At 51.0% G+C, this 11,813-nt stretch overlaps 1 protein-coding gene across 1 annotated transcript; it reads right to left on the bottom strand.

Annotated features, from left to right (window-relative positions):
- Nucleotides 1-495: 495 nt before the first annotated feature.
- On the bottom strand, nucleotides 496-4,237 carry LOC136485637 (MDIS1-interacting receptor like kinase 2-like). Its single transcript, XM_066482482.1, has 2 exons — nucleotides 1,307-4,237; nucleotides 496-926 (listed from the first exon to the last, which is right to left on the bottom strand). Exons 1-2 carry the CDS (start codon nucleotides 3,921-3,923, stop codon nucleotides 640-642), a joined length of 2,904 nt encoding a protein of 967 aa, XP_066338579.1. The 5' UTR covers nucleotides 3,924-4,237; the 3' UTR covers nucleotides 496-639.
- Nucleotides 4,238-11,813: the final 7,576 nt, after the last annotated feature.

Genomic DNA, 11,813 nt, shown 5'->3' on the forward strand with positions numbered 1-11,813 from the left:
ACTTTTCTTGTTACATAGCTTTTGCCGTGCACCTAGATATACTCTATGTCTAGATACATTGCAAAAACTATGTATCTAGAAAAAACAAAATGACTTATAATTTGGAACAAAGGGAGTAATAGCGAAAGACATTGCTAAACAGTAAATAGCCTCGGTGCATGAATGTATGGCACAACTTGATTTGGCGGTCTTTTAAATAGCTTGAACTTAGACTTAAAATTTTCTGTAATATATTGGTACTAGTAAAAAACATACCATAATCATTCATGGATACAACTTTTGCATCAATAGAGTCATATGTAATTATCCTAGTTGTTGGCAAGCGACACAACGCCTTTGAATTTTGATATGCATGTGTAATTCAGATATCTAGACATAGGGTGCAAGTCATTACACATCTCCAGTAATTCACAAGAAAAAAATATGTATAGAAAATAGAAAAGGTTCAACAAATAAAATCTATAGTTATATGATCTTGCTTTGATGCCTCGTTGGGCTGTATCCAGTGCCACTATAGTATTATGTCTACAGATTGGGGTTAAATAATACAAGTCTCAGGTTATCAAACCCTAAACTGCTAATCTTTGACATGTTCTTGTGTTACTTTTCCAGAGTAAGTGCATAAGAAATATGGCAACATTATGAGAAGGGGTGGCGAGTCAGTTTCTGATAGACATCCTGCATTTCTGGTCTTGAGCGAGGAGAAGTTTGCATGCAAGCAAATGCCAATTGGACAAGCAAAGCGATTTCTTCTACCTCCTCCATTGTTGGCAATGGTGTTCGCTGGTCCAACATTTCCATTGCAATCTCAATGGAAGGAAGGGTCTGAAGTTCCCTAGGGTATCTTCCCATCACAATCTCAAGCACAACTACACCAAAGCTGTAGACATCGCACTTTGTTGTCACCACTGATGTGTATGAAAGCTCTACATAAAAAAAATAAAAGAATTAGAGTCAAGTAAAGAATAATATAGAAAAATCTCATAAATCTACAATTTTTTACACCTAACTGTTAAAATAATTACAAATTATGGGAGTAGTTTCATATATAGAACCATACTACTTTTCTTACCCTAGTAATGCAAAAGGACAACTTTCTATTGTGAAACGTTGAGTAAAAGTTGTAGTTGTATGCAAACTTGTAGTAATGGCACCAAACTACCAAGGTAGCTGTAGTAGTATGAAACTAATTCCATATGTTACAGTCTTCTAATAAATTTTAGGTACCAATATATAATCGCAGTTTTGTGAAGCTTATTTCTAACAAGTATGCAACATGCAAGTAGAATTAAAGCAAGCCACATACCTGGGGCTATATAACCATATGTCCCTGCTAATTCACTCCAATTCGATGAATCAGGTTTTATAATCCTTGCTGTGCCAAAATCTGAAACACAAGCTTTGAAATGTGCATCGATCAATATGTTGCTACTTGTAATGTCACGGTGGATTATTGGCGGGTTGCATTCATGGTGCAAATAGTACATAGCTTGAGCCACGTCTCTAGCAATGGCAACTCGCCTCTGCCAGTTCAATTCCTTTGCTAGCTCCTCGTTCTCCAAGGTTGCATGAAGACTTCCTCTATCAATGTAATCATAAACTAGAAATTTGTACAACTGATGGGAGCAATACCCATATAGCTTAACGATGCTTCGGTGCCGTATCTTTGTCAACACCTCGATTTCGCTTATGAATCTCTTTTCATCATTCATATTGTCTTCTTCAGTTTTATGAAGCCTTTTTACTGCAACCAATCTCCCCCCTTGAAGCTGAGCTTTATAGACGGTGCCATACCCACCTGATCCAATGATGTAACTCTCACTGAAATTTTCTGTTGCCCTAATGATATCCTCAAATGCTAGTTTCCCATCGAAATTCCACACTGAAAGCACATCTCTTGTATCTACAGCGGTCGTGTTGTCGTGCGGTCTTTTTCTCTTGTGAATAATCATAACAACTCCTAAAAATGTGAGCATAACGACTATGCACAAAGGAATGGAAATACCTAATGCCAATCTGCGAATTCTTCTGTCATGATGCTCCAAATCCATAGCTGAAGCGCATGTTGGAAGGCCTGAGAGATTGCCACAGAGGCCGTTATTATGGAGGAACCATCCTATGGAGGCATTATGAAATAGTCGCCCTATTGGAAGAGGCCCTTCCAAGTTGTTGTATGACACGTCAAGTGCCGACAAACTAACCATGTCAGCGAAGGAGGGTGGAATGGTCCCATCGAATTGGTTGTGGGAGAGGTTCAGTACCTCCAGCTTAACCAAGCTCCCGAGCTGAACGGGAAGCCTGCCTGTGAATTTGTTGTTGCTCAAATCCAGCACAAGCTGCAGGTTCCCTAGATTACCCAAGGACACCGGCAATTCTCCACTCAAGTTGTTGTGACTCATAAGCAATGATAGCAGCTCAGTGCAACTCCCAAGCTCCTGCGGTATTGACCCATTTAACTTATTCCTAGATATACCGAGAAACTGCAAATTACTTATCTGACCAAATTCAGGTGGTATACCACCCGAAAATTCGTTTCCCGATAAGCTGAGCATGTACAGGTTGGCTAGGTTGCCTAGTTCTGGTGGTATCTTGCCTGTTAGTTTGTTGGCATGGAGTATAAGTACCTCTAGCTTCACTAGGTTTGATATCTCAACTGGCAAGCTTCCTGTTAACATGTTTTCTGCCACAACCAGGGCGGTCAAATTAGTGCTTGAACCCCAGGATTTTGACAAATGCCCGTGAAGATTGTTGCTCTTGAGGCTTACTTGAGTGAGGTGTGGGTAGGGCCCAAAATCTGATATGTCTCCTGTAAGGTTGTTAGAAGCAAGATCAAGTATTTGCAGGCTCCTGCAATTTTGCAAGCCTCTCGGGATAGGGCCGGAGAACATGTTAGAGCTGACGACGAACCACTGGAGATTATTCCCCCCTCTGCACACATCAGATGGCAATTCGCCCGAGAGGGAGTTGTTGCCCAGATTGAGCTCAGCTAGCTGTGTAAGGTTAGAATAAAATCCTCCAGGCAGAGAACCTGTCAGCTTGTTGCCGAAGAGAAGTAGCTCTCTCATGCCCGTGACGTTGGCGAGAGTAGCAGGAACTGAGCCTGAGATGAGGTTCTGGCATAAATACAGGTAACCGAGATCCATCAAAGAGCCAATCTCACTTGGGATGGGCCCCACAAGCTGGTTATCGCAGAGGCTAACGTAGTTTAGCCTGGTAGCGTTCCCTATGCTAGCCGGAATAGGGCCTCCTAGCTGGTTTGTGTACAGAGATAGCTGGCTTAGATTTTCCAGCAGCCCTATCCGTTGGGGGATTGGACCTGTGAGTTGATTGGCGGAGAGGTAAAGCAGCTGGAGCTGAGTGAGATTTGCCAGAGAGACTGGGATTCCACCGCTCAGGTGATTCCCGGCGAGCTCAAGATCAACAAGGTTGATGAGGTTGCCTAGAGAGGATGGTATGGGCCCTGACAGCTGGTTTTCGTAGAGGTGCAAGAGGCTTAGTTTGGTCAGGTTGCCTATGCTATCTGGTATTGCGCCGCTCAACAAGGTGCTGCTAAGCTCCATGGCCTCTAAGCGCGTGAGCTTCCCAAGCTCCTCCGGGATGGTACCGACGAGCATGTTTTGGAGGATGCTAAGGTCAGTCAGCATGGTCAGGTTCCCGAGGGATGCAGGGATGTGTCCTGTGAGGTTGTTGAAGGACAGCCACAGCAGCCGAAGGCGTCCCATGCGACCGATCTCCGGTGGTATCCGTCCCTGGAGCGAGTTGCTGGTGAGGTCGAGGTAGGAGAGTGCGGTTAGGGACGCGATGGCCGGCGGGATTCCTTCGCCGAGGCTGTTGTAGCTGAGGTTGATGAACCGGAGGAACGGGAGGGCGGAGAAGTTGAGCTCACCGAGGCTTCCACTGATGCCGGCCTCTGGCAACGACATGCTGGTGACCGCCGCCAGGGGTGCGCGGCGCCGGCGGTGGCCACGGTGGACGTGGACGACGCTGCAGGCGATGCCCGTCCAGTTGCCGTTGCACGGGCTAGAACCTGGCTGCCATGAGTCCAGTGCGTGCGCCCTGCTGCTGCTTTGCTGCAGGGTCGACTTCCACCGGAGGAGGGCTTCTTTCTGGGACCTTAGAGACGACGACGACAGCTGACCGCCGTGATGCTCCGCGGTGCCTCCCGCGTGCAGAACGACGACGAGCAACAAGAGAATTGTTACTAGCCTTATTGTTAGTGTGCATTGCAACTTCAATAAATTTGTGTGGAGGATCGCCATCGTAGTGTTTAGGATTTACTATACTTGTATTTTGTTGCTAGGGCTGGTTGCATGCATTGGGATATGCTGTGGTGGTGGAGATCGAGTTGGGTTTATGTTTACGTGTGTATATATAGTGATGGCTACGTGCTCTATTTGAATGAATTTTGAAACGTATGAAGCACTCTGGTCGCTTTCTTTGATTTGCTCATGGGCGTGGTCGTTGGTTCAGTCTATTCTCAGAGCATTGTTAGGAAGTGTTGTTTCACTTTCACACATAGATCGAGACCGGAAAGGCGAGTCGTGCATGCGTGCTAGAAACGTTGCTCAGTCTACCTCAGTAGCTCTACACATTTTTCCAATTCAAAAGGCACACAGGAAATATAGAATAATGCAATCTGCCGAAAGAACAACCATGCATGGGAGCTGGGGACCTACTCAGTCCGTGGTTTCGTTTCAAATTATAAATCGTTTTATTTTTTTAAATATATTGTTTTTAATATATTTTAGACATAATGTATACTTAGATACGTATAGCAAAATAATATACCTAAAAAATTAAAATAATTTATAATTTAAAATAGAGAGAGTAGCTAGCTATCAGCCCTATCAAAAATGGTGCGCAAGTACATGTACGGACATGAGCGTAATATAGGAGGGCTGGTTAAATACACCAACCGTATATCGAACTGTCATATACTACTACTAATTAAGCAATTGGAGATTTCTCTAGAATTTCCATGTTAACGCTTACGAGCAGGGGTGGAGCTTAGTTGGGGCAAAAGGGGCCCTGGCCACCCCTGCCATCAGTAATTTTCCATTAAATAAACGGTAACATGGCTATTGTTCATACATTTTTAGTCAAATTTAATGAGGCCGCCCTCAAGCTTCGCCACTGCTTACTAGAAGCAAGTAAATCCTAGAAATTCTAAAAAAGATCATCAATTTGGTGGACTGTAATCATTCATCGACAACTTTTTTTAAAAAAGTTACCTATCTCCATTTTGGAAAAAGCTTACGCATCGGAATCATCCACTAGTGTCACGATAAGGTTTGCCAGCCTTGCCTGAGAAGTGAGAAGTCAGGCTGCACAGTGTGGGAGTGCGCAAGTGTCACGATAAGGAGTAGCTCTTCTTTCTTCTGAGAAAACTTTGCGGGCATCAGGCGGTGGTGGTTATGGTCAATTGATATGATTGAACAAGTGGAAAGTACTTGACGAAGACTAGTGTTACGTCATACACGTTGCTGCCGATTTTTTATTTTTTTTTAACAATGCAGTCGTCACACGTACAAAGGCAGCAGAACACTAATTAGTGACCGGTCCATCCAGCAGAAGAAATCAAAATGCGATGTGAAGCCAACGTGGGATGAAAACTACGTAGGTTCAAATCGCCAGGCGTGCGGCGGCGCGGGCCACTGCTGGGTGCTGTGCCGGCCTGAGGGCTTCGCCGGTGGCGGTACCGGCGGCCCAGGGCGGCTCCCTTGCCCCGGCGTCCGGATCTGCAGGTGCTGCGACGGCCGCGCCTGGGCGGGCGCTGGACGGCGCCCACGGTGGCGGCGGCGGCTCTAGGCCTAGGCGCCGGGAACGGTGCCGGATCTGCAGGGTGCATCCACAGCAGCGGGCGCCGCGCCTTGGGATGCGTGCAGAGGCGACTGCGTTGGCCAAGGGCGTCGAGGGCGGGGCTCTTCCTCGCGCTCGGCGGTGGTGGCGGCGTGAGCAGCAGCGAGCCGCGTGGGGCTCGGCGGGGCCGCCCGCTGTGGTTGCGGCGGTCGGCCAGTGCCCGTGCAGGCATTGGGGGGCTCTTGTTCTTCCTCCTTCGCTTCCTCCTTTCCTCCTCAACCATGGCAGCGGTTGCAGCGTGGGCGGGGGCCGCTGGGTCCTGGGCCCAGGAGAGCGGATCCAGTGCCTTGGAGGCCGTTCCGGCGTCCCCAGGGAGAGGGCGCCCGCGGTGGTAGCCATGGTGGAGGCAGCGACGCTGGTGGAGGGCACTGGGTCCGGCGTCCTGGTGGCCAGATCCGGCGCCCGCGGTGGTGGGGCATGCGCCTAGCGGAGGTCAGCAGCGGCGACGGCTTCGGTGTGCGGCACTGTGACACGCGTGGCACGGTTTGGCTGACCCAGCACGTTGCCCGATTGGAGGGGCTGGCGGCCGACGTAGTTGTGCGGCTGCTGCCCCTCTAGAGGGGCTTCTGCAGGACGGCAGGGCAACGACGGTGACAATGGCGGTAGGCTAGGGTTCCAGTATCTTGGCATATGGAACTATGCTCATTCGATCAATCTCATATCGGTTTCTGGAACACTTAAAGTTCCCAAATCTATAACCCTTGACTATAGGAGCAGGCGTAGTTTATTCGCATGCATACTTTATTTCTCTAGAATCTTTTCTAAGTATGCTTTTGCGATAGTCCTAATACCCCATTTTCTTCTATCTCGGTGAATGTCGATTCCTAAAACCAATGACGTTTCACCAAGATCATTCACATTAAAACTTGAGGACAAAACTTCTTCTTCTCCAATGATAGATTAACATCACTACTAGTGAGTAGAATGTCATCTATTCACAGGATGTGTAAAATGAATTTTCCATTCTTGATCTTCGCATAACGCTATTGTCCTTCTCATTTTCTTTAAAACCCAAACTTTCTTATCGTTTCATTAACTTCAAATACTACTGTCTAGAGACTTACTTTTAATCCATAAATGGATTTTGACAGACGGCATCACATATGTTCTTTTCTTCCACGACAAAACCTTTTGGGTTGTGCCATGTAAACGTTTTCATACAAATCCCCGTTGAGGAATGCTGTCTTTACATCCATCTGATGTATTTTTAAATCGTAATGTGCCATGAACACCTTTAATTCTAAAAAAATTCTTGCATGAGACTAGAGAGAAAACTCTCATTGTAATCTTTTTCATTGTCTATGCATAAAGCATATTGCTACAAGTCGTGCTTTATATCTTTCTACATTCCCTTTATAAAGCAATTTGTGACAGGGGCCCGCCGACCAGTGGTCGGTTAAGAGTCCCCGATCAGGACATGGTCAAGGGGTCCGATTGGCCGTTGGGCTAATTGGTGGAGGCGGCGACGCCGGCGGAGGGCACTAGGTCCGGCGTCCTGGTGGCCAGATCTGGCACCCGCGGTGGTGGGGCATGCGCCTGGCGGAGGTCGGCAGCGGCGATGGCTTTGGCGTGTGGCATTGTGACACGCGCGGCATGGTTTGTCTGACCCAACACGTTGCTCGGTCGGAGGGGCTGGCGGCCGAGCAGCTGTGCTGTTGCTGCCCCTCTAGAGGGGCTTCTGCAGGACGGCAGGGCAACGACGGTGACGATGGTGGCAGGCTAGAGTTCCAGTATCTTGGCTAGACGCTTGTGTCGAGGGGCACCTTGGGCGAAAGCCTTGGCGACGGTGACACGTGTGGGTGCCACTTTCCTTGTTGGGGGTGTCGTGTTCCCGTCTAGCAGTGTCTTCCACGGGTGGAAACCCAGTCCATTCCTTGTACGAGCAACGGCGGCGCTATCGGTGTCGTACCCTTCCTGAAGGCGTTGCTGTTGGAATTTCGTCTTGGCCGCGATGTCTCCTTCGGTGGACGCTCTTCACTCCTCAGCGCTCAGTCGATGTGAGATGGCGGGAACTGCATTGTATCGGTGCAGAAAGTGACCAACACGTAAATATTTGTAGTTTTGCCGTATGTTGTGATCGGAGGTGGCCTAGCACTCAATGACACAGAGTTTATACTAGTTCAGGCAACGTGCCCTATGTCCAGTTTGAGTCGGTCGGTGACTTTATTCCTAAGCCTAGGTGCTCAAAGTTTGCAGTGGGGTTATAAACGAGCAGGAGAAAGGTGGGGAGTACAAGAGGTCTGGTCAGACTCTGGTCAGAGGGGCCGAGAGTAACGGGAGCTCCGCTATGTGCTAAGTGAACTTGACTGATCTGAATGAATCTGCCTGTTGGGAGTGAGCGCATCCCCTTTTATAGATGAAGGGGATGGCCTCACAAGTGAGAGGGAGAGAGTACGTATGCTACTAAGCCTTGTTGCCAACGCCGGCGGGTACAGGATGATGGTAGGTGCCCACAACACTGTTGATATCACTGTTGAAGTCAGATGCATGTGGGAGGTTGCGTCGTCTTCTTCAGGTATGATAGATATCGGTACCTGCCACACTGTTGATACCCAGAGGCACGTGAGGGGTTTTACCATGATCGTCTGGCACGGTAAATGCCATCGCCCTCAACACTGTTGATGCTCATAGGCATGTGGGGGAGCCTTACCGTTTTTGTCTGGTATGGGAGTTGATGGCGCCTACAACACTATAGGGAAAATATCGGCACCCACAACATTGCTTGGGTTCTGTCATGCTAGGGAGGTCGTAGGGTACTGCCTGGTAGGTGCACATGGTATGGTCCCTGGTATTACGGTTTGACTTGTGCGCCCTGCCTTACTTTCTCCATCCATTTCCTGGTCCTTACTGAGCGGGCGTCCCCGGTCGGTTGGTCCCAGTCGGAGAAGAGCAGTGAGTAGGGGTTTGGCGCATCCCCGGTCGAAGACGTGGGTCGGAAGCAGTGTTTGGCCAGGCCTTCCGGTCGGAGAGGCCATCTGGAGGTGGGCTGGAGACCGAGGCGAGCGCTCTGGTCAGAGCGGCAGGCTGGAGTCAGAAGCGGGTGCCACTCCTCCTCGGCCAGGCCTTCCGGTTGGAGATTGGATCGCCCTTCTGGCCTGTCATTTAGGTACTTGGGCCTGCCCATGAGTCGCACGTTGTCTGCTTGGGCCGAGCCTTTGTTGGGAAGCCGGTCCACGAAGGACCCCGGGTTTATGAACCCGACAGGAGCCCCCGGGCGATTCGGGTAGAATTGTCTGGGGGATTTTCGTCTTGACGGCAGGTGCGCACAAGCGCACCCGCGAGTGTAGCCCTCGGGCGATTCGGGCAGAATCGTCTAGGGTTTTTTCGTGTTTGCCAGCGGGGGAAGTTTTGTTTCGTCAGCGGGTGCGGCCCCCGGGCCCCCGAGCGATTCGAGCAGGATCGCCTAGGGGGTTATGTCAGCGGGCGTGTGTGCGTGTTTTTAGTCGAGACGGAGTCGTCAACCAAGGCGTCATTGCGCAGCCGAGGTGGTTAGTTTAGGGATCGGACGAGACGGAGCTCGAAGATCCTGGCATCGGTGCGCGCCGTGGGATCGGGCGAGTCGGAGTCGTGGACCCTAGCATCAGTGCAGCCCGCGTAGCCGAGGCAGTTAGTTTAGGGATCGGACGAGACAGAGCTTGCGGATCCTGGCATCGGTGCACGCCGTGGGATCAGGTGAGTCAGAGTCGTGGACCCTGGCGTCGGTGCAGCCCGTGTAGTCGAGGCAGTTAGTTTAGGGATCGGACGAGACGAAGCTCACGGATCCTGGCGTCAGTGCGCGCCATGGGATCGGGCGAGTCGGAGTCGTGGACCCAGGCGTCGGTGTAGCCCACGCAGCCGAGGCAGTTAGTTTAGGGATTGGATGAGACAGACCTTGCTGATCCTGGCATTGGTGCACGCCGTGGGATCAGGCGAGTCGGAGTCGTGGACCTTGGCGTCGATGCAGCCCGCACAGCCGAGGTAGTTAGTTTAGGGATCGGACGAGATGGAGCTCGCGGATCCTGATGGGGCGAGTTCGGGGTCGCAGACCCAGGCGTTTGGAGTGAAGTCGAGGCGTAGCTGAGGGATGGGGCGAGTTCGGGGTCGCAGACCCAGGCGTTTGGTGTGTAGTCGAGGCATAGCCGAGGGATGAGGCGAGTTCGGGGTCGCAGACCCAGGCGTTGGTGTCTTGAGCCCCTAAGCATCGTTGGGCTTGGTAGGGGTCAGTTTGAGTTTAGTGCGTTACCCCATCCTCGGTTTCTCACAATCGGAGTGGCTGAGCTTTGTCGCTTGCCTCGATCGCTCGGGCTCGAGTGACGCGCTCGGTGAGCTCGCTAATGGGTATGATCGAGTGGAATCCGGGTCCGTCGTTTTTTACGGGGTCGGCAAAGCCTTCTTGTGACATTCCACTGCTCCTTTACCTGCAACCCGGCAGATGCCTGGGTCATTCTGGAGACCGACCTAGGTGGAACGCTGGCCTCCCCTCGATGGAGATTCTGTGGGTTTGGTAGAGGTTTAGGATCGAACGAGAAGGTTGAGATGACCCAGTCCGCTTCGGGCAGACTAGGTGAGGGCCGCACGGGGCTCATCTACGTTTTCTCCCCTGGCTCTGTTTGACACGAGGCGGCCTCGAGCCCTTCGTGGGCCGGCCTTTAAACCCCGGTCAGTCGTTGCTCATGTCGAATGAGGCAACTACCGCTTCATGACACAACACGGAGCGTTGTGATGCATTTAGCCGCATGTGCTATGCCTTAGTTACTGAGCCCCCGGGTGATTCAGGGCTTGAATCGTCCGGGGGGCATGGGCGTATGGAATGAATGCGTGTATGGATGTATGAATGATTATAAAGAAATAGTGGGGGTTGGCAAGGTTACCTTGATGACTCGAGTGACGGGGTTTGAAGAGCTCCAATCGGAGATGTCTGATCAGGACCCGTGCTCGTCGTTCGTGACAAAGCCGGCATGGTCTCTCGGTGTTTTCCTGAGCCGTTCGATCAACTTAGGAAGTCCGATGGTCTCTCCTGGCGGAGATCCCATTGTTTGGGTTTTTTCAAGTATAGCCTGGGAAGGCAGAGGGCCGCCTACGAGTGGTGGCGCTTTGGTTCCTGCGCCTGGCATGCGGTAGTGGTGGGCCATACCCAGGCCACGTCCCATCTGACCAGGCGTTGTTCCATCGATCAGTATGCGTCCCATCGGTCAGGGCGCGTCCCACTGTTTCCCAACCGCATTGAATGGGGGAAGAGAGAGTTTTTTACTCCAATCTTTTGCCGTGTTTCCTCCTTAAATAGGGGAAGGGAGAGGGCTTCTCGTCGCAGTCCTTTGCCTGTTCTCCTACTATCACCTTTCCTCCTTTTTCCTCCTCACCGAGAGTGCCTGTATGCCACAGTGGTTCCTAAGTGAGAGAGAGGGTAAGCGAGGGGGAGGACTCACAGATCCCTTCGTGAATCTAGAGTGTAATGTCGAGCTAGAGGCTGCCTGAGGCGGTGCTGGCCGTCTTTACCTGAGAAGGGGCGGCTTTTGCCGAAGGAGGTGGCGCGCTGGATTCGTCTGCGAGGCCTTTTTTAGGATGGAGTCGTGCGTGGACTATTTCCGGTGGATCTTCACCGGGCGAGTCTTGTCGGAGGGGAAGTTGTCCAGGATCATGCCGGTGGAGGGTTCCGTGCCTGCAGCTACTCAGATTGGCCAGTTCATAAAGTTTGATGAGATATCCTCCAGCCACGGTGGCCATACCTCGGCGGGCAGCATCCCTGCCCAGGAGCTGCCTCGACTGCATGAGAAGGTCAGGAGCTCCATGCTCTTCTTCTGAGCATCTATGGGTGCGACACCCTTGAGGTACCTGTTGCGTTCGCCGAAGTCAAGGGAGCAGAACCGGGCGGGGTCCTTAAGGTACCCGTTGCACTCGCCGAAGTTGAGGGAGCGGAACCGAGCGGGGCCCTTGCGGCGGTGGTTATGTCCGGCGGTATGTGTCGTGGCTTCTCC

This window comes from Miscanthus floridulus, chromosome 10 (genome assembly GCF_019320115.1).
Source record: "Miscanthus floridulus cultivar M001 chromosome 10, ASM1932011v1, whole genome shotgun sequence".
NCBI lineage: Eukaryota > Viridiplantae > Streptophyta > Magnoliopsida > Poales > Poaceae > Miscanthus > Miscanthus floridulus.